The following is a 22,511-nucleotide window of genomic DNA, read 5'->3' as shown; positions in this document are numbered from 1 at the left end:
TCCATTGTAATGGAAATATAACACCACAAGCACATTGTTCTACATCTGACCCTCTAACATAAAGCTGCCCCATGCAGTTCTAGTCATTAAAGGCAGCATGTTGGCCATTTCTTGTTGCCCAAACCATGGACAGGATGAAATCTCAACAGGGTCGATCATTACAACAAACCATATTCTACTCTGAAATGCTCTGGCATTACAGAGCAAACAGTTTTAAAAGGAGCCAGACACAGGGGAAAAGATATGCAAAGAGAGAGATCTGTGAATCAGAGCAGAAAGGGAAGAAGCCGCACAACGGACCCTTCTCCCTATTTTCACTTCATTTTTAAAATAATGTTTTCTTTGAATACTGCAGCATTTCAGAGTAAAACATTGGAATCATATCAGGATTTTGTGCTACTTGTGGGTCTAACAGCATGAAACATATGACCGGTTCCCTTTAATGGGGTATTCCCATAAAGTAAGTTATGGCATGTGGTTATGCAGTGAGCCACCATGGGAGCCGATGTGGTGGATGATAGTGGTATTGGCCCCTGCTGTAATGTAGTGGTGTCTAATCTCAGGCCATCGCTTCCCAGGGTCGGTTACTATAAAGTTATAGCACGGAAGAATGAGGCCGGACTCGAATGTAACAAAGTGCAATGTACAGTTTGAAAGTACAAACAGAAGCAGCAGGCTTTAGTGCAATTCTCTTTAGGCACCAGCTGAGGAGGGATGGTGGCAGGTTGGTTGGTGATGTTTCAGCACTTAGATGATACTGGCCTAGTGATAGATGTTTGGTGATGAGGATGTCTTCAACCCATTTTCCCTCACTTCTCAGCGGGGTCAGTAGAAGCTAGATGAGGCAGGTCACTCTGCTGTCTTTGATTCCAAGACTCCACTTGAGTCCTACTTCAATTATGGGGAGTTGGTGCTCTAGGAGCTGCTTCCTCACTCCCAGGCAGGAGAGAGTCCTATCACAGGGATGGGGGGGGTGGTGAACCAAGTGCATAACCTGTACATTACAACAACATTGCACCAGAAATATGTAAAATACAGTAACAAGTACCAAATAGAAAATGCCCCAACTCTGGGGTATTACAGTGAAGACATGACATAAGAGTCTAACCAGGATAGGGGAGGGAGGCAGCTTCCAGGACCTTGGCCGATTCCAAGAACAGCAGGGCTCCCAACTACAGGCTGTGCAGGAAACTAGTTTCATTCCAATAAATGTGTCTGTGTTTTATTATCTCTGCACAGAGGCAGTGGCACTTCCATTCTAAGAATGGCAGCGGGAAGGGGGTTGCATACCCACCAATCATGGCAATATCCCACTACCTGTAATAGTGGGAAAGCCCTTGAAGTATGACTCCACTCTGACATTACAAAGGCATCAATGAAATAACTAAAATGTCTAGGCTCTTTATTACCTGGCTCCTTGTCCACTTGACAGGTCACCGACTGATGCACACAGAAACACACACACATTATTTGGTAGATTTTATTAAAGATTCTTTGAATAAAAGCAAATTATATTACAAATACTTAAATAGAAACACTGATTGGAAACGGTTCACCTGGCACAGTTATTTGGTGACGGTACAAAAAATAATATATTATAAATTTACCTGTACATATTTATATAAATCATCTTCAGACACTGCACTACACAGAGATGGCTATGGTTAGTAAGGTAAATGACAACCAATCTGCTCCTAATCCCTCCATAAGCTCTTGTGAGATTACCACCCCAAGGTAGCAATTTTTAGAGAAGCCTCGCCGTGCAGAAGAGACAGTCACTGCTCTGACTGCGAATCAGGAATCTATGAAAATCCAAGGCTACATATATAGATATTTTAAAAGTTTTTTCACTTGTGTAACCTGAACCATACTAACTTCCCTTGCTTTTATATGCAGTTTGCATTTATTTAGGTCCTATCCGCTATCCTGTTGTCCTTTTTAGAAAATGTGTATATTCCCTATGAAATTGCGAAGCCGGAGAACCTTTAAATACGTTTTCCACTGCTTTACGAATGATGGCCATCCCTATCTGTCTAGCAAGGGATCCAGCACCCTGCCGATTAGCTGTTCTGGAGTAGCCCCGGCAGCGGACGTACAAACCTCCGTCCATTGTGTAGTGGAAGAGAGGGTTACTGCAGAGCTGCTCCTCTTCACTGCAGTAACCAGCTTCATCACACTGCACAATGGATGAAGCTGTTGTAGTTCTGGTGCCAGAACTATTGCAGAACAGCTACTCAGACACTCAGACAATCCTAAGGACAGATCATCACTTGCAAAGGACTGAGCAACCCCTTTGATGATAATTCTGAATTGTCCTGTTCATGTTATTCCACCTGAAAACGCCTAGAATGGAAAACATTGTGTTACCAATATCCTTGTATAATGGTGTACCTCTACACACTGCAACACTGTCAGCACTAACAGGATAATAGCAATAACAAGGTGTCAATTTAGTTACACGTTTCCAAGAGGAATAACAGAGGAACTGCATAAAGCAGCATTCTAAGAAAAAGTGAATTAGAACTGTTATTTCATGGAGAATACAAGAATTTACTAAAATTGACATATCAAGAGAGATGGCAGAGTCACTTTACACAATGAAGTATTAAGGTAACAGAATGACAGATATTGAGCTTTCCCAGTGCCCACCGTCTGTTACTCAGCTACTACTACCATATGACTTTTGTGCAACTGTGCCATTACCTGGTCCCAATAGAGATAAAATGACTTCAACATCGCTACATAGATTATTACTTTCTCCACAGCAGGTAAGTCTTTATACGGAAGGTAGCACCCAGTCGTGTACACATAGGACAGCCACCACTAACAGAGAAAGATGGTTTATAGCCCTGCCCTGCAGCCCAGCTAACAGGAGCAGTTGTCAAGGTGCTAGTGTGGTAATACCGCCATTATTGCCACAGAGTCCCTGCTAAATAAGCCAACTCTTCTGCAAGGCATAGTACAACTGCTTTCTTTGGAACCTAGTTAAGGTGGGATAAGCAATATGATCAACTGATCCCACCGGTCAAGACTACAATACCTTCTAGTGAACCACAATGCTGTGTAATACAACAAAAGGTTTGTCTTGGACAACTGGCACGGTTCACTGGAAAGGTTCTACAACTAACCTAATGTCACTATGTTGTACAATGATCACTATTGCAAACCTGCTGTCCTAACTAAATAGCAAATATAGGCTCCCCCCTTAAGAAGAGGAGAGACAGGTTCATGTTATGTGCTAAAAAGGTCCAGTTCTACTCTTAGGCAGGAATAAATATTATAAACCATTTACATCACATTCATCACACCAACTTCATACAGAGCTCTGCACCTCAGCCATGTCAGGACATTCACACCTACATCACATTGCAGCTTCAACATACCAAATCCCTGCTTACAAGCATCACTGAGTCAACAGGACATACACAAAAATGAAACACATAATACTGATCTTTGTTAATGTCTTCCCAAGTAGCAGCACAAGAGATACTCTTCAGATAGTGTCTTGCACAATACTGCCCGCAGGCCGGCAGCAGAACATTTTACATCCTCGTAGCTACAGTACTTGATGCCACTGATATCAACCCATGTTCTGTGTACTTTTATACACTATAAGCTGGGCTGCTTCACTCCATGCACCACTGGGGGGGACAAAAATACTCTCTTGGTGCACCACCTCATGCGGGCTCATACGTTGGCAGAAATGTCCACACCAACGCTTTGGCGAGAGGTTCTTCAACACTGTGTTTTTGGACAATATTATCACTCAGAATTTGCTGGACTTAGAGCTTGGTTTCTGGCCCACCAGAGCTAAGAGGAGGGAACGAGTTCCGAATTCGCACTACCTCCATTGCACAGAGATGTCCACAAACCTTGTTGTACCAGTCAGGAGAACGCCCCCTGCAAGAAAAACAGGATACTGTTAAATACCAAATAATTTTCACAGTCATAATGTGCGATACTATTTTATGGAGTTTATGAATTAGAGGCTTTATCTGTGTCACTGCTTTACATATACCCATTGATCATTAGGACAGTGTACATTACTACACCTAATGGTTTTCACACAGACCAATACTTCTTGCACCCCCACCCTATCAGCATGCAGACAAAATTTCTCACCAGAGATTAAAAGCAGATCTGTTATAACGCAGTTTGTTGTGCATGCTACTACTAGCATAAAAGGCACAACAATATTACATTCATAACCTTTCCCTGTCCATCTCATCAGTGATTGGCGAGCCGCCATCTACCTATACATCAAAATCACAAGGCACAGCATATAGTAAATCAAAAAGAATATTTAATTCAATAAACATAGGACAATACATAAATAGAAAATGCTGTGCCTTGTGATTTGGTGTGGTGGAGCTCATTCTGTTGGGCATGGCATTTATATTCAGTTGAGCTGTCTTTATTCGGTGTAACTACCTACACATACAAATATATATATATATATATATATAAAAAATATAATGTGTAACAGCCCATTCGTCGCAGCTGAAAAGGGCAGACTTGTCCCCAGACAGTAAGAGGATTACAAAGTGTTCCCATGTTTGGCAGCACAGGATGATGACTGATCCACTGAAACAGTATGTTATATAATCCAAGAAAACAAATCAATATTTGTTGGACTTATGTCTTTTTTTCAACCGTATTAACTATGTAAGGTATGTAAATGTGTGCGATACAGGCATAAACTCAAGTTTACCTCAGGTCTGCTCTGCAGATATAGGTTAACTTAGACCGTCCCATTCCACAAGGCTCTATGAGATACTGTGAGCTCAAGATTACAGCCTGGACACCCTCATCCAACTGCCCAGTAGCATGGTCCATAGATGTAGAGACCAACGCACATCCTCCTCTGGGCAGGTCTGTACGCCATTTCCTGTATGAAATAAATAACTGTTACATGAGAACTGTTTGTTAAAGGGGTTGTTCCATTACAACAACTTATCTCCTATCCACAGGAGTGATCAGCAGGGGCTCCAGACTTCAGACCCGCAGTGATTGGACACTTACTAACCTGTGGACAGGGAAAAAGATGTTGCAGTCTGACAATCCCTTTAAGGGCATAAAGTCCAAGAGATTGAAATTTACATAAGAACCATACAACCACTAAATAGCACATAAACCACCCAGGTCTTTCAGTCCAGCTGGGCCTCTTGATCTGGGAGAAAAGACCAATTTTTGAAATTCAAAACAATTCTATAGCTATCAGCTATACCACTGACTAGCTATTGTACAGTACCTTACAGTCTTCTGTAGCTCTGAATATTGACCACCTCAGCTTCCATATTTTAAAAGGTGTCTATACATCATATGCCTCTTAAAGAAGCTTTGTCACCAGGATCAACCCTGTTAAAATCATACTGCCTGGTAGGGCTCATCATGCTGATTAAAGCGATACCTTTCTTTTGTCTGTACGATAAATAGCTGCAGATAAATAAGCGTTTAGTCTTATGCAAATGAGAAGTCCTAACACCAGGAGGTGGGCTGAATTCTTTGAGCACTGCTTTGTAACATTCCTTGTGCTTGGCATACTGCCCCCTCCCCTTGATTTTAACTTTTTGTCTATAGCCAGTTTTTTTGGTTTAGTCTCACGTTACCTACTAAGATATATATTTATTATATGTAGGCCGTGAACAAGGTCCAGGCAGGATCGAAACGTTGCTCGTGTCATTATAACTATTTTGGATGGAATAAATATCTAAATGAAACTCAATCATTTTCCGAGTGTCGTGATATTATTTTCAGGACTACCCCATCACTGAGCACCGGGACATAACTACCCATGTGGAGTGCCAAACATTCTTCTTCTATTAAATCTTGGGAGAGACATCAAAGTTCTTTTCTTCAGATATTTTTTTTCTTTCAAATGTATCCCATAAGAAAAGTCTATATCCTTATATTGAGGATTTTTTTATATTTTTTATAGAGAGCTAATAAATATTTGTTTCTTTATAATCATATATTGTGCCTATGAATAGGTGTTAGCAAAAACTATTCTCAATATACCTGTAGTAAGGCCTTTATAATATTATTAGTATTATTGTTATTATATATTATAGTATATCCTTTTAATATGGTTTTAAATAAAGGAGGAAAAAAAAAATAATTACAAAAGTCACTCCTGGGACTTGAACCAAGTATCTCTACATGCTTGACAGACCACTATACCACAAAGCTGTAATATCACCTGTGGTAATGTGAACAGTGCTTGGAAGGAGTGTATGTCCCACTCAGGTACCTCAGATGGGTGAGACAACTAAAATCCAGAGAGAGTTGCAGTAGTCTCAGCAAAGCATAGTTTGTGGAGACAGTTTTGTTTATTAATTCTGGGCTGGATTTTAATTGGATTGGCAGGGGGATCTGCCAATCCAAACTCTTCCGGCACGGGTATCTCTTCTACCTGAGGTGATCGCAGGAGAGGCCTGCTGTAATCAGGCCGGCATAAAGCGCCTCCCAGTATGTCAGTCTGGGGGGAAGTGTGTGTGATCCTGGATCACAGGCTCTGTGCGAGTGGTCTCAGCCGGGTTGGCTGAGGGGCCACGAGGGTCGGCGATAGCCTGAACTTTGGGGGACGTGGTGTGAAACAAGGATCACGAGGCCAGAGTTGGGAGGACTATTGGGCCACAATCCCCCTAAAGGTATTGAAGTGTCACAGCCTGGAGGTTGCTGGACTGTATGGCTGAGGAAAGCCGCATTTGTGCTCCACGTGTGAACAGGGCTCTCTAGGTGAGTCAGGGATACGCTTATGTGTGTTTAGTTAGAGCCTAGCCGGGACTTCGTAACCTGTGCTTTGCTGAAGTGTCTGAAATAAAGCAAGAGTTTGGACATTATAACTGTGTCTGCGAAGATATCTGCGAGTGTGATCCTCCCAAAAAGAGATGATCCCTTACATTTGATGGAGGATGCGGGCAAGTTGTCCATGAGAAAAAGGGCAACAACAGCCGGTTGCTAGGGGCAACGACAAGACAAAGAGCAGGTGCTACGGAATGCTGCTTTGTTGCTGTGTGTAGCATTAAACAGCCGTAAGCCTTTTTTTATTTTTTTTTGTGAGGCTGCTGCTAGTTAGATTCTGGACTTTTTTCTTTATTGCAAAGTAAAGTGTGCAGTGATTTAAAGGGCCAGAAGCCCAGTGAAAGAGAGACTGACCAGTTTGAAAAAATATATATAATAATTTTGTGGTGGTCACTATGAGGTCTGTGCAGAACCACCTGCAGCAGGACTACGCAATGGATGACTGAGTGACCAGAAGATCTGATACAGAAAGATCCTGCGAGTTGGTGATTGGGGGAATCCCGTTGTGGGTCACTTTAGATTCCCGCCAACAAGTGTCCTGGGTTATGCCCGAAGTACTGGATTTTTTATTAAAGAGGGGGCCAGAGACAGATGCCACCATGTCTCTGACCTTTATAACGGACTATGGCCCTGTGCAATGGGAGCTCTTAAAATGTGAGACCCTGGAAGTGGAGAAATGCTACAAATTGTGTACCTGGAGAATCCGAGGAACAGCAGATGTATGCCAAGGGCAACCGTCGAGTAGAAAAGGAGGTGGAGAGCGGTGCGGCTCTCAGGAGATCCTATGTTTTCTGCACGTGTGCGCAAAGTCCTAAAGGGTGCGGATGGAGTGACCATCCGGAAAAAGACTGAAGTCAAGGCCAAGGCATTTCCCATGGCAACTACTGCATCCCAGAAAAGGATCATGTCCACTGTGGAGATGGACGTATCGCACGTGAGAGGGACAAACCCGAGACGACAATGGGTAAGATTGTACCTGTAGTTGCTGGTGTAGCAGACCACGTGACAGTGAGCACGGCTCTGGAGGTTGGGCATGTTACTGACCGGGGCCCTGGGACCTCAGAAACAGTGAACTGTGGTGTGAGCCGGCTATATGCCGAGCTGGGAGGTGTTGAGACACCGGGACTGGAGACTGCTAAGAAAATGTGTGACATTGTGATAAATGGCAGTCCAGCTCGAGCGTTGTTGGACGCAGAAAGCCAGGTGAGCCTGGTACATGCCAGCTTGGTAGCTGGGGACTATGTGCTGGAAGTTCACCTGGGTAGTAAGGACTATCCGGTTGTTCTCACTAAGTGTGAGACTCCAGTAGGAACTGAGACTTATAAGTTTGGGGTTGCAAATGCGCTCATGCAGGATGTTATTTTGGGCCCTGATTTCCCCTTGTTTTGGAAGTTGTGGGGAAAGGGAAACACTTCTGCAGTCAGTGTCAAAACTCCTGCAGAACTGGTACCTAGCCCTATAAATGAAGTGACCATTAGAAACAATGGTGCTGATAAGGTGCAAGGTGATTGTACCAAGTTTTCGGAATTGCAATGAAAATGTGATGTCATGTGAAATAGGTGAAGATTATATGCCTTTTCTCTTGCAGGCTATGATTGGGGAAGAAGCCCCCCCTCCTGGTAAAAATGTAATTGATGTAGAAATGCTGATAAATGTTGAGGGCACACAGCTGAGAGAACCAACTGTGATAAATGTGCGGGAAAGTCGGGCAGGCCAAGCGTATGTACCACACGTACCAGAGGAGAGTGTGCAGTCACTCCAGTGTTCTATGTTTAATAAGGAAATGTCCAAAGTGGGGATTGGCTCATCGGTGTCCCTAGAGGTCAGGATTGATAATGACCCGAGCGATATATAAACGTATCAGAGAGGGAAGCTACCATGTCAACATCTTGCGAAATTAAAGTAGTTACTAGTAGCGAGCAGACGAGAGTTATACCTGACGCGACGAGATTTAAGTCGGGAGACGTTAGCATAGGGTCTGAGAATTATACCCAGGCAGTGGAAGACTTCCTAGCAGGTCTGACCAACCAAAAAGAGCATGTAGAAGAGCATGACCAACTGCTGGCAGAGGCTCGCTACCAGCTGGACCTGGCAGGTCAGTACAGCTGAAAACTTGAAGAAGATGTTTTCACCCGCTCCGCACAGTCACTAGATACACTAGAGAAGGGACTAGCTGTTCTTACAGAGCAACTGGAGAAAGCTCCAGAAGAGTCAAAAGAAGGAGACTCAGAAAGAGATGAACGAACTAAAGGATCTAGAGTCACAAATAAAAGTGGAAATTCTCCAACTTCAAAAAGAACTCACAGCTTCTAAGCGAACCAGAGATCATGCAGAGCAGGAAAGAGATGAGCTGGCTCATGAGGTTGCAAACAGCATCTCAGGAAAATCTGCTCTCTTGGAGGAGAAAAGACATTTGGAAGCCAGGATTGTTCAACTTGATCAAGAGTTGCATGATCGGATGGTGGACCTGGACCACCAGAGACTAATTGTGTCTAAGTTGGAGAAGAAACAGAAGAAGTCTGACCAGCTCCTGGCTGAAGAGAAAAACACCTCGGCCCGGTATGCCGAAGAATGTGACCGAGTGGAGACTGATGCTCGGGAGAAGGAGACCAAGGCCCTCTCCTTGGCTAGAGCCCTTGAAGAAGCGCTTGAGGAGTGAGATGAATTTGAGAGGCTGAACAGGCAACTCAGAGCAGAGATGGAAGATCTCATGAGCTCAAAAGGATGACGTCGGGAAGAACGTCTGAGTTGGAGAAGTCTAAGCATGCTCTCGAGCAGCAGGTGGAAGAAATGAGGACTAAACTTTGACATGACAGGTTGGCTCAATCAAAGGAAAAGAAACCTGAAGAGGACAGTCCTCTGAAAGATGTCAAGAAGTCTAAGCCGTGGTGCCGGCCAAGGCAGAGAAGATGGAAGATGGTTCTGCAGAACCAGGTAATGTGTCTGATATGGATGCTGAATCCAAGAGGCTCGTAGTAGTGAGTAGCCAGGACCCGGTAATAAAAGACATTCCCTCTGCCGTCAATGTCTTCCAGAAAGCCAGCGGTCTGCTGGAGAAGAAATACGAAGAGGTGAACGATCAGTTTGCGGTTCCTGTCTATTACGATGGGCTGGCTCTCCTGAAACCTGCCCGAAAGGAGAACAATATCCTGGGTGAGCCTATGGAGAAAATGCCAGATGATGAAGAGTCCGATAAGGACCACAGTATCCTCAGTGCCTCCAACCTTGATGACAAAGAAATGGAGGAATTAGTAGCGCCGGTATGTGATACCATATCTGAGGGGTGAGAAAAATATTAAAGAGAATGGAGACTCCAAGAAGACAAAGGCTGAAGAAGCTAAGGCCGATATGTTGGAGTGGGAGAACTTCTCAGCTGCTGCAGAGCCCAAAGAAGAGGCTGAAGGAGAGTCTGCCAAAGTGAAAAAAGCCACTAAAGAAGCAGAGGTCTCTGAAACTGCGGCCAAACCTGAGAAAACCACTGCTGAAGAGAAGGAAGAGCGTGAAAAATGGAACTTATGGTTGTTTTAGAGCTAGCAAATCGAAAAGCAGAAATGCTGGAAAAACTAGAAAAAAATAAAGTAGTGAACCAGAGGAGTTTAAAAGGAGCAAGGGGCGATAAGCATGCTCTTGTGGAATAAATGCAGCAGTCCAGGAAAGGACCTGGGCCTGTGCGAGAGCCAAAGAGCGAGATCAGAGAGTGCGAGAGCGTATCATCGCAGCTCGTTTAATAGAGTGTCTGGCCATTAGATGGACACTGGAGTCTCTTAGACAATGTCCATTAGGCAGAATGTCCGTTTTGGTGATAAACCAAGTTCTGCTGACATGGGTGTGGAAAAATAAAGGGAAAGATGTGTGGCAGATGCCCTCTCACGAGCATCCGAGTATTACAAGTATTCACCCCCACAGGTGTGAACAGTGCTGAAGGCGTGCATGTCCCACTCAGGTACCTCAGATTGGTTAGACAACTAAAATCCAAAGAGTTGCAGTAGTCTCAGCAAAGCATAGTTTTCTCAGACAGTTTTGTTTATTAATTCTGGGCTTTCTTTTAATTGGATTGGCGGGTAGGCTTGGCAGTGGGATCTACCAATCCACACCCTTCCAGCACGGGTACTCCCTTCTACCTGAGGTGATCTCAGGGGAGGCCTGCTGTAATCAGGCTGGGATAAAGTGCCTCCCAGTAGGTCAGTGGGGAAAGTGTGTGTGATCCTGGAGCAGAGGCTCTGTGCGAGTGGTCTCATCCAGGTTGGCTGAGGGGCCACGAGGCTAGGCGATAGCCTGAACTTTGGGGGACATGGTGACGCCTGTGAAACAAGGATCACAAGGCCAGAGTTGGGAGGACTACTGGGCCACAATGCCCTTAAAAGGTATTGAAGTGTCACAGCCTGGAGGTTGCTGGACTGTATGGCTGAGGAAAGCCGCATTTGTGTTCCATGTGTGAACAGGGCTCTCTAGGTGAGTCAGGGATACGTTTATGTGTTTAGTTAGAGCCTAGCCGGGCAAGGGTTTGTTATTTTGTGTTAATGTCACACGTGATAAGTTGGAGCTGCGACTTTGTAAGCTGTGTTTTGCTGAAGTATATGAAATAAAGCAAGAGCGTTTGGACATTATAACCATGTCTGCAAAGATATATTTGAGTGTGACACTGCCCCCCCTGAAAAGAGATGATCCCTTACACACCATATAGACATACATGTTTTTTTTATGCTTATAATCTAACACATATTACTAGGTGTCTTTATAAAAAAATATATAGATTAGCTTTCTGAGCAGTTCTCAGTGTAGTGAAGCTATAGTACATAGAGTATATGATATGTAGATGCTAGAACACAGCTCTGCCCTCAGCCTGATGTTTAGCCCTGTCAATCAAGGGGAGGGGGGAGTGGGCAGAGCACAGGGATGGTTACAAAGCAGTGCTCCCAGGATTCAGCACCGCCTGCTGGTGCTCGAACTTATCATTTGCATATGAATAGAAATGCAGATTTTTCTGCAGCTGTTTATCATATTTACAACAAAAAAAGGTATAGTTTTAATCAGCATGATGAGCCCTACCAGCCAGTATGTCTGGTTTAATAGGGTTGATCCTGGTGACAGAGACTCTTTAATAAATTAGGCTCATCTATGCCAGGGGACTGGCATAGACTTCAGCTTTAATTTACAATGGTATCTAGCGCAAGTTATAGTAAATACGGAGGGCTGTGGTAGGCTCTGACTCCTTCCACTAAGCCCTGCACCCTTTAGCAAAGTGTCGATAAGATAAAAAAACAAAAAACAAGTATGACTTTTTTTATGCCACAATAATGGAGTAAATAGCTTGACAAATGGACCTTACAGTCTTTGCTATCACGCACTTTGTCAATACATTGCTCATACTCTTTATACTCTATGGGTCCCACAGTGCCTAACCATGTACCATATGGGTTTTTCCAAGCCTAAAACAATGTACATTATTCTTCTTTGTAATTTATCATTTCAATAGCAAAACATGTTAGCCCTCTTCAAAGGAGGAGCAAAATGGCTACATTTGCACCTGGGGACTCACAGATTGAACATAACCCTGTCCAAAAGGGACTATAATAGACTGTGGTCATAAAGATAGGATTCACAGGAATACCACTTCTTCTAAAACATAACCTTTTAATGATATACTAATAAAAAGCCAATGCACCCTTATTACAAATGAAAAAAAAAAAAAAAAAATCAAAAACCTCATGCGAGATAACTATTCCATTATCAGATGAATGCAGAAATATTGGCAGACACATAGTAGGCCTTAATTGGGGGCAATATCCCTATTTATGGCCCTATTTCTGCTGCCCTGCCTGCAAACAGAATAGCCGCCCCAATAGGGGCGATCCCGTGTCTCGTGCCTCCTGATAGCCCTTGGATGACCCTGACACGGGGAACAAGAAAATTCCAACTATGTGGAATAGGGCCCTGGGTAAGGACCTAAGATGGTCTAAATATCAAAATAGCAAACAAGTACCATGCCCCAGGTGGGGTGACAAGGACCACCCAATAAGAATATAAAAATAGTAATGGTGCAACAGAATGGAAAAAAAAAAAGTGTCCTAATTGGCCCCTAGGCGTTTCACCTAGTTGATAACCGGCTCCTCAGGGGACATACCAAACTAAAAGATGTAAATCACCAAAGATAGTCACCAGAAGAAATATAAAAATCATAAGTTTTGATTTTTATGAGAATTTTTTGATACCCAGATCATCAATAATGTCAGAGATGACCAATAGAATGCACTGCTGAATGTATTATAGCTATAATAATAGTCCAAAAAGCTGTATATATGTATAGCAAATCGGTATTGCTTAAAAAAAAGATTAGTAGTCGCTGTTATGAGGGCTGGCTACCACAATACACTACTAGATGGATTATAAGTACATTCAGGATGTGCAGATTTATATCACAAAGCCTAGCTCAAAAAAGTAGATTGCCTCACCAATGACCTTGCATTCATTCTGGATAACAATCACCTGGCCTCAAAAGTAGTATAGGTGTTATTAGACAAGACATCTAATGCACCGATCCATGAGTATAAATATAAACATGTCTTAATGTCAATTCAATATAGACCATATAGCCATGAGAAACCAATATGGGATTTGTTATCCAAGATCTGTATTGTACAAACAATAAGCCAGTTCACAAGTATAACACACGGTATGTGAAGAGGATGCTAGTGGAGCCAGCGATACTTGCGTGCCCAGGAAATAAAGAGGGAAGGGTTCCCTTGGATGTCCTCTGATGTCATGGGGCGGTCTGTGCAGAGATATCAGTGTCCCAGAGCGCAGGCTGAGGCGTCAAATGAATAGAGCGGCAAGACACTGCCAGTCCTAACGCTATTTAAGCGCTGCTTCCGGGTGCCGTCTCACGTCATTAACAGTCACGTGACCCTGCTGCCGATCATGTGACCGCACCGGCCGGCTAGGATAAATTACATGCCGATGACAGAGACAAGGCAAGGTTGAACATTAGGACCATAGATCATAATTTAATAGGTTAAGACACCGCAGAACAGTGCCTATTGAATGTTATTCACTTTATATGCAAACAAGATGACAGTCATATGGTCACGCCCACATTTTGGGTAAAGCCAAGTGATAAATATAGCCAGGCTATGCTGTAGATTGTAACAGCATCCTGGGAAAGGTGTGCAATCCCTTCCTTTGAAAACAAAGGGGGATAGTGAGGCAATATGATAATACAGGGTGGGTCATTTATATGGATACACCTTAATAAAATGGGAATGGTTGGTGATATTAACTTCCTGTTTGTGGCACATTAGTATACGTGAGGGGTGGTCACCATGGCGGCCATTTTGAATCCAACTTTTGTTTTTTCTGGGAAGAGGGTCATGTGACACATCAAACTTATTGGGAATTTCACAAGAAAAACAATGGTGTGCTTGGTTTTAACGTAACTTTATTCTTTCATGAGTTATTTACAAGTTTCTGACCACTTATAAAATGTGTTCAATGTGCTGCCCATTGTGTTGGATTGTCAATGCAACCCTCTTCTCCCACTCTTCACACACTGATAGCAACACCGCAGGAGAAATGCTAACACAGGCTTCCAGTATCTGTAGTTTCAGGTGCTGCACATCTCGTATCTTCACAGCATAGACAATTGCCTTCAGATGACCCCAAAGATAAAAGTCTAAGGGGGTCAGATCGGGAGACCTTGGGGGCCATCCAACTGGCCCACGACGACCAATCCACTTTCCAGGAAACTGTTCATCTAGGAATGCTCGGACCCAACACCCATAATGTGGTGGTGCACCATCTTGCTGGAAAAACTCAGGGAACGTGCCAGCTTAAGTGCATAAAGAGGGAAACACATCATCATGTAGCAATTTCGCATATCCAGTGGCCTTGAGGTTTCCATTGATGAAGAATGGCCCCACTATCTTTGTACCCCATATACCACACCATACCATCAATTTTTTTGTTCCAACAGTCTTGGAGGGATCTATCCAATGTGGGTAAGTGTCAGACCAATAGCGGTGGTTTTGTTTGTTAACTTCACCATTCACATAAAAGTTTGCCTAATCACTGAACAAAATCTTCTGCGTAAACTGAGGGTCCTGTTCCAATTTTTGTTTTGCCTATTCTGCAAATTCAGTGCGCCGATCTGGGTCATCCTCGTTGAGATGCTGCAGTAGCTGGAGTTTGTAAGGGTGCCATTTGTGAGTAGCTAATATCCGCCAAAGGGATGTTCGACTAATGCCACTCTCCAGTGACATGCGGCGAGTGCTACGCTGTGGGCTCTTGCTGAATGATTTCATGCGTCCACATTTTTGCAAATCCAACACTGAACCAGTTTCACGAAACTTAGCAAGCAGTTTGCTAACTGTAGCATGGGAGATGGGAGGTCTCGTAGGGTGTCTTGCATTGAAATCTGCTGCAATGGCCCGGTTACTGCGTTCACCAGACAAACACAATTTCTATCCGCTCCTCACGTGTTAACCTCGGCGACATGTCAATAGCTGTAAACAAAGAGAAACTTGTAAATAACTCATGAAAGAATAAATTTACGTTAAAACCAAGCACACCATTGTTTTTCGTGTGAAATTCCCAATAAGTTTGATGTGTCACATGACCCTCTTCCTATTGAAAAAACAAAAGTTGGATTCAAAATAGCCGATTTCAAAATGGCCGCCATGGTCACCACCCATCTTGAAAAGTTTCCCCCCTCACACTAATGTGCCACAAACAGGAAGTTAATATCACCAACCATTCCCATTTTATTAAGGTGTATCCATATAAATGGCCCACCCTGTATATTGACACGATAGCCCTAGGCTGATAGACTACTAATGATTCAAAATGAGGGCGGTTGGCTACAAAAATCTAGGGATCTGTTAGGAGAGGCAATCTACTTTTTTGACCTAGGCTTTGTGATATAAATTTGCACATCCTGAATGTACTTATAATCCATCTAATAGTGTATTGTGGTAGCCAGCCCTCATAACAGCGACTACTAATCTATTTTTTTAAGCAATACCGATTTGCTATACATGTATACATCTTTTTGGACTATTATTATAGCTATAATACATTCAGCAGTGCATTCTATTGGTCATCTCTGACATTATTGATGATCTGGGTATCAAAAAATTCTCATAAAAATCAAAACTTATGATTTTTATATTTCTTCTGTGTTCTGGTGACTATCTTTGGTGATTTTGATCTTTTAGTTTGGCATGTCCCCTGAGGAGCCGGTTATCAACTAGGCGAAACGCGTAGGGATCAATTAGGAAATTTTTTACGGACACTTTTTTCCATTCTGTTGCACTATTACTATTTTTATATTCTTTATTGGGTGGTCCTTGTCACCCCACCTGGGGCATGGTACTTGTTTGTTATTTTGATATTTAGACTAGCTTAGGTCCTTACCCAGGGACCTACTCCACATAGTTGGAATTTTCTTCTTCCTTGTGTCAGGGTCATCCAAGGGCTATCAGGAGGCACGAGACACGGGATCGCCCCTATCGGGGCGGCTATTCCGTTTGCAGGCAGGGCGACAGAAATAGGGCCATAACTAGGGAAATTGCCCCCAATTAAGGCCTACTACGTGTCTGCCAATCTTTCTGCATTTATCTGATAATGGAATAGTTATCTCGCATGAGGTTTTTGATTTTTTTTGGATTATTTTTCCAAAAAGAGCATGTAGAAGAGCATGACCAACTGCTGGCAGAGGCTCACTACCAGCTGGGCCTGGCAGGTCAGTACAGCTGCAAACTTTAAGATGTTTTCACCCGCTCCGTGGTACATTTTTACCTGGCCTTAAAGAGGGGCAAAATCAGTTTCAAAGGAAGCATACTACCATTTAGGTTAGGTGCTGCAAAACATTTATGCAAAGAAAGTTTTCGGTGCGCTATGGACAGGCCACTTCATTTGGTGCACTCCATTAACACCACACATCACCTCCTGTTTTAAGCGGAATTCGGTCTGAAGTTTAGGAAGATTATGATTTGGAACAAAGCCGGATTTCCTCACATTTAGTGATGACTAATCAAATTTCCCTAAAATGGCAGCTACATGTTTTACAAAGTGAAAATAAGAAGCCCGGGAATGCAAGATCACCTATAATACCATGTAGCCAGGCAATCCGCAAATAGCTATCCCTTGTGAGGTCACAGCCCTATAAAACTTCAAACCAGTTGCTGCCATGGTGGCAAGCACTCATGCACTAGGGACAGTGTTGCTGAAAGGGAGAAGTTTTTTTTCAGACTGTACGGAGAACATAGGGAGACTGCAGGTTGAGTGTAATTTCGGTGTGCATTCTAGTGCACCCACATTCAGAGTTAATCCCTTAGTTTAGTGATAAGTTAGTGTTCCTGGGTATATAAGGCATGTGTAATCAGCAAGGGCATCACGTTCTAGTGCAGCCCACCTGTACATGTGTGCAGTGAAACTAAATTGATTATAGCGAATGCCTTCTGTTAGCTATTGCATTATATACCGTCAGTATGACGCCACGGTTAAATACTTCGCCCTGTACATGTGTTCAGTGGAACTAAATTGATTATAGTGAATGCATTCTGGTAAATATTGCATTGCATAGCATTAGTATGACACCACGGTCAAATGTTTCGCCCTGTACATGTGTGCAGTGAAGCGAAATTGATTATAGAAAAAAGCATCCAGGCTGCCATGGTTACCGATCGCAGCCCCACGATTTCACTGTGGGGGCTCCGATCAGAAGGCAGATGGAGCTGCATTCCTCTGCCTTACCTCACAGATACCGCAATGTGTTGATCACGGAATCCGACGGGTTGAATGATGGGGTTCGGCAGGATCGCTATTCCCCATCATTGCGGCCAGGAGTCTGCAGTATGATACAGCCAACACCCGCTGCGTATAGAGTGGGCTCACAGCAACAGCCAGCTCCATACATTCCCTCTGCCACCATGACATACAGGTATACCTGATTTATAGCAATTTGTGACAAATTAATTCAGAACAAATCAAATTTCTTGGCTAAATACAGCAAATCTGCCAAATCAAATTTTTCTAAAAACTTTGCTTCCCATATGTCATCATTAGATGAGCGAAGTGCACCCAACGTATAAAAAAAAAAAAATGAAAACTGGATATTCGCAAGAAAGGTATGGTTAGGTTTCAGGCTACCTACCCTACATAGTAATATGTTTACTCTGAAACTGATTTTGGAGTTGCAGACTCCCGTTAAACAGGTATAGTAAACTGAGAAGTTACAGGGTTCATGGTAAATAATAAACGGATTTAACAAGTGTCTCACGTCAGCAAATGGCATTTATCATGTAGACAAAGTTTATACAAGGCACTCCCTGATGTATGGGGATTGTCCATATTGCCTCCTTTGCTGACTGGATTCATTTTTCCATCACGTTATACACTGATCATTTTCAGGGGTTAATGCCACTTCTGCAATCCAGCAGCAGAGGCTGTGCTTGCAGGAAAAATGCCGGCCTCTCTGGTGACTGGGACCATGGGAGCACATATAGGCACGCATGCACAGCAGCTCCCGTAACCCCTTGAAGCGAGCAATGTATAATGAGATGGAAAAATAAATCCAGCCAGCAAATGAGGCAATATGGACAATCACAATACATTAGTAAGTGCTATGTATTAACTTAACATGATAAGTTAACTAAATTTAACTTTCTGGAGTGAGACAACGCCTTTAAGCTCTCAGTCGGGGAGGAGGCTTGTATGGCTTCAGCATGGGCAGCTCTCTGCTGTCTTCACTTAGCTCAAGTGGATATTTGTACACAACCCTTTAAAATGCTTTCATTTAGCACATACCGTAGTACTAAGAATTGCCGACGTGGAAGTGGAGCCATGCTGTCTGTCACATAATGGAAAAGATCTGTGTTCTGATCCAAGGACTCAACCACTCTCCCTTGTAGCAGGTCATCATCCCATAAATGGCGCTCCCGTAAAACACGATGAAGTAGTGAGCTTGGTGGAGCCTCCACTTCTGCTGATACTTTCCATAGACGCAAGGGGTTTCCATCTCCAACCTACAAAGATTATATTACAACTTTTACATGACACATTGGTACTCTCTCTCTCTGCCGGGTGACAGTGTAACAAAATGTCATTTAAAATAGCAAGTTAGCAATACATACATTTTTTTAAATCAAATAAAAACTGACACTACATTGGATAGTTTCACACACATTTTACTGAGACTTTCCTTAAAGGGAATGTGTCATCAGAAAATGACCTATCGTTTAAATCATGTTTTTATGTTAAACATATTTAACATTCAACATATTTTTTTTTTATTTTTTTTCCCATGTCAATATCTATATTAAAAAATGTGCATAATCCCGCAAATTTCAACGGGGACCTTACTTTTACACCTAGAGGCTCTGCTCTCTCTGCAACTGGCCTTGTGAAAGTGGAGAGGGTGCGGCAGTTAGAGAGTGTGGAGCCTCTAGGTGTAATGGCAATGCCCATTTTGCCTTAGAGGCTTATTTGCATATATTTAAACATCATCTTTAACAGCAATGCAGGAACATATGAACATGGAACCAACACAGATGCCTTCAGCTACCAAGCCCACATGCAACAGGTCAACCAGTTTCATAGGTACAAATCTGCTGACAGATGCACTTTAAAAGGGTTATCCAAGACTATTAAATGCTCCCCCATATGCCGGGCCCCTCACAATGAATATACTTACCTGGCTTTCCGCTCCGCTCCTGGTCCCAATACTGCCGCTTCTCCATATGTGCGGATGAAAACATCCGGTGTCGGGGGAGCAGCCAATGGGAGAGGGCGACGGGGACGGGTTTCCCTTGCATCGCAGCCGACGCTAGGGAGGCTCCGCCCTGTGACCCAGTGATTTAAACAATAGGTTATTTCCTGATGACACATTCCCTTTAAAAAGGTTCACCCCTGGGGAGCCAGTGGGGGTCCAACACCTAGCACCTCTACTGAACAGCAGCCATGACACTGCGCCATTGGGATCAAGGGGTCACAGCATTCCTCCTGCGCCTCCTCCTTGCAGCCCCAGAGAAGGCTTTCAGTGAGTCCCCTCTATCTTCACTGCCCTTTCCTAGTGGGGTGTCTTCCTTTTTCCTAAGAAGTGGCATGAGAGTGTCCCTGATAATACTTGTGTGAGAGCAGTTACAGGAGGATTACTTGTTTGTACATTTTTTTAAATGAATAAATAAAGAATCATTGATTTTACTCGCTGGATCCATTTGGACTTTTTTGCTACAGTTTGGGCTACCCTGAGGAGGAGGCGGGAGACCCCATGCATAGCTGTGTTGATGGTGGGGGTAATAGTGGTACCTGTAGCCATGGCATTGGCGGTAATGGCAGGGACAATGGCAGTTGGGGAAAACGCAGAGCAGGGGAAGGGGGCACAGGAGCCCACCATGATATCTCAGTGTCTACTAAAAGCGGCAGGTAGGTTGAGGACTTCGATAACGATTGTGTACTGGACTGGACCTACGAGCCGGGTAGAGGTGCTGAGGAGGCGGCAACATCAGCTGCCTGTAGCTCTGTGTGGGCAACTCCCATATGGCTTTTTTTTTTCTCCACAAGACAAGCACACAAATCCACAGTCGTGTACAAGATCTGTGGGATAAAAGTAAGCCGTGGCAAACACAAACATTGCTGCCTCACATGCTGGTACCATCATTGAATCTTTTGAGAAAATACAACTGGCCAGCATTCCCAATCAGAACAAGTCTGTCTTCCTTCTCCTGGTCCTCTTTGTGGCAGCCAAACTGCATCCCTAAGCAATCCGGTAATTTGTCATCATCATCACCTTCTTATCCTCCTTGTCCTGACCTCCATCATTAAAAAACTAACGGAATCACCAAAAATACTCTCCCATATAATAATAATTAACCCGTATACATGATAACATAGAAAACCAACAGAAATATATGGATTCAACTTGTGGTATTTAGTATAATCACACACAATTCATAATTAATGTATATTATTTTATTAACAAATAAAAAGAACATGATTGACACAGGACAATTGAATTAAAATATTAAATTTGATAGGGATGGTGGTCAAGGAGTGAGGAAATCAGATAAACTGCAAGTGCCTAAATTGGTCAGAAATCACTAAAAGCCCCATAGAGGTACATATAGTATGAAGATTAAATTGGCAGCGCTGGGGTCCTAGGTTCGAATCCAACCAAGGGCAACATCTACATGGAGTTTGTATGGGTTTGCGTGGGTTTCCTCCGGGTACTCCGGTTTCCTCCCACACTCCAAAGAAATACTGATAGGGACCTTAGATTGTGAGCCCCATTGGGGACAGTTGGATGATAATGTCTATAAAGCGCTGCGGAATATAGTAGCGCTATATAAAATGCATAAAATAAATAAATAAGATTATATAATTAGTACAAATAATGGCCTTGACAATAAACTGATGTGGATTACAATCCAAGCAAGTGCAAAAGATAAATGTAACAGGATCAATATAAAATACTATAAACACAAATGGTAATTCATGAGGTTCACGGCATACTGACCCAGGGTAAATCCCACAGCAACAAAGTTAAAACCACCAATCCACTTGTCATTATTTGTACTAATTGTATATTCTTCATACTATATGAACCTTTATGGGTTCTACCAATTTATGCATTTTAATTCAATTGTGCTGCAATCATGTTTTATTTGATCATGTTTTATTTGTTAATAAAAATAATATACATTAATTATGAATTGTGTGTGATTAAACTTATTACTACACGTTGGTTATCTATAACGAAATGTTTGGCCATGAAAATACTTTTCTCCACCAGCAATTAGCTTGTCTACAAGCTGAACCCCCACCTGGCCATGTTGCTGGCAGTGAACTGGCTGCCGTACCATTGTAAAAATGCCTCAATATTCTCACTTGGAGAAGAATGCGTGCCAATCCTTGCGATTCTCACTGTGCAGCAAGCTGCACTCCACAGTGGACACCTGGAGCAACTGTTATGGGTAGGGGACAGTACATGCCTTTCACAGCCCATTGGGTCAATGTTTTTTTGCGGCAGTGGAGAGGCAGCACCCGAGCACCATGGGCAGGTTCTTTTGACCCCCTCCTAACCATATCATCAGGCAGGCTCCTATAGCAGACACTTATCTGCCTCCTCCACCATGGACACAGTCCCATCCCCAACAGCAACAGGGCACATGGTGGCTCACACTACAACTCCTTCATACAGCAGAAAACACCCCTCTGGCTGTCACCCAGCTGACTCCAACTGGGCAAAGTGGTCAGTGGCAATGGCCGCAACATCATCCTGGCCACCATGAACCTGGGGGACATAACACATGCTCCCTGCATGGTTTGCGCAAGGTGCAGGCGATGTCCAGGAGACTGTCGTCCTTTTCAGCCACTCTCACTTAGTGAGGAACGCACTCCTAGCAATGTCAGAATGGTCTGCAGCTACACCGCTTAATCTGTGGCGTTCCAACTCACTGAAAATCAACATTGCACATGCTCATGCATCTGTACGAGCAGTGGAAAGCCGTGAACGATTTTGTCATGCTCTAGACTGCCTCAGCAAGGAGTAGGTGTAGTTTCCAGATCGGGCGGTGGCAGTTCATGCTGTTCATGCTGCAGTTGTCCCTCTTCCCCCTCATATATATTTTTGAACAGAAGCTAATACTCATGCAACAAGTGGCAATGAAGGAGGAGGAAGAACAGCTGATGCATCTTGCTTTCCTCCCGGTAGC

At 43.4% G+C, this 22,511-nt stretch overlaps 1 protein-coding gene across 4 annotated transcripts in view; it reads right to left on the bottom strand.

Moving 5' to 3' along the window:
• Nucleotides 1–1,466: 1,466 nt before the first annotated feature.
• Nucleotides 1,467–22,511, bottom strand: part of STARD8 (StAR related lipid transfer domain containing 8) — a 279,975-nt gene continuing 258,930 nt past the window's right edge. For all 4 annotated transcript variants that reach the window (XM_040442137.1, XM_040442136.1, XM_040442139.1 and 1 more), the window contains 3 exons: nucleotides 18,607–18,824; nucleotides 4,712–4,888; nucleotides 1,467–3,900 (listed from right to left, as the gene is read on the bottom strand). In XM_040442137.1, the coding sequence (XP_040298071.1) occupies nucleotides 3,783–3,900; nucleotides 4,712–4,888; nucleotides 18,607–18,824 (513 nt within the window). In that variant the 3' untranslated portion in view covers nucleotides 1,467–3,782. The remainder of the gene's footprint in view (nucleotides 3,901–4,711; nucleotides 4,889–18,606; nucleotides 18,825–22,511) is intronic.

This window comes from Bufo bufo, chromosome 8 (genome assembly GCF_905171765.1).
Source record: "Bufo bufo chromosome 8, aBufBuf1.1, whole genome shotgun sequence".
Lineage (NCBI taxonomy): Eukaryota > Metazoa > Chordata > Amphibia > Anura > Bufonidae > Bufo > Bufo bufo.
The sequence above is the reverse complement of the archived record's forward strand: the minus strand, read 5'-3'. Positions and strand labels throughout refer to the sequence as shown.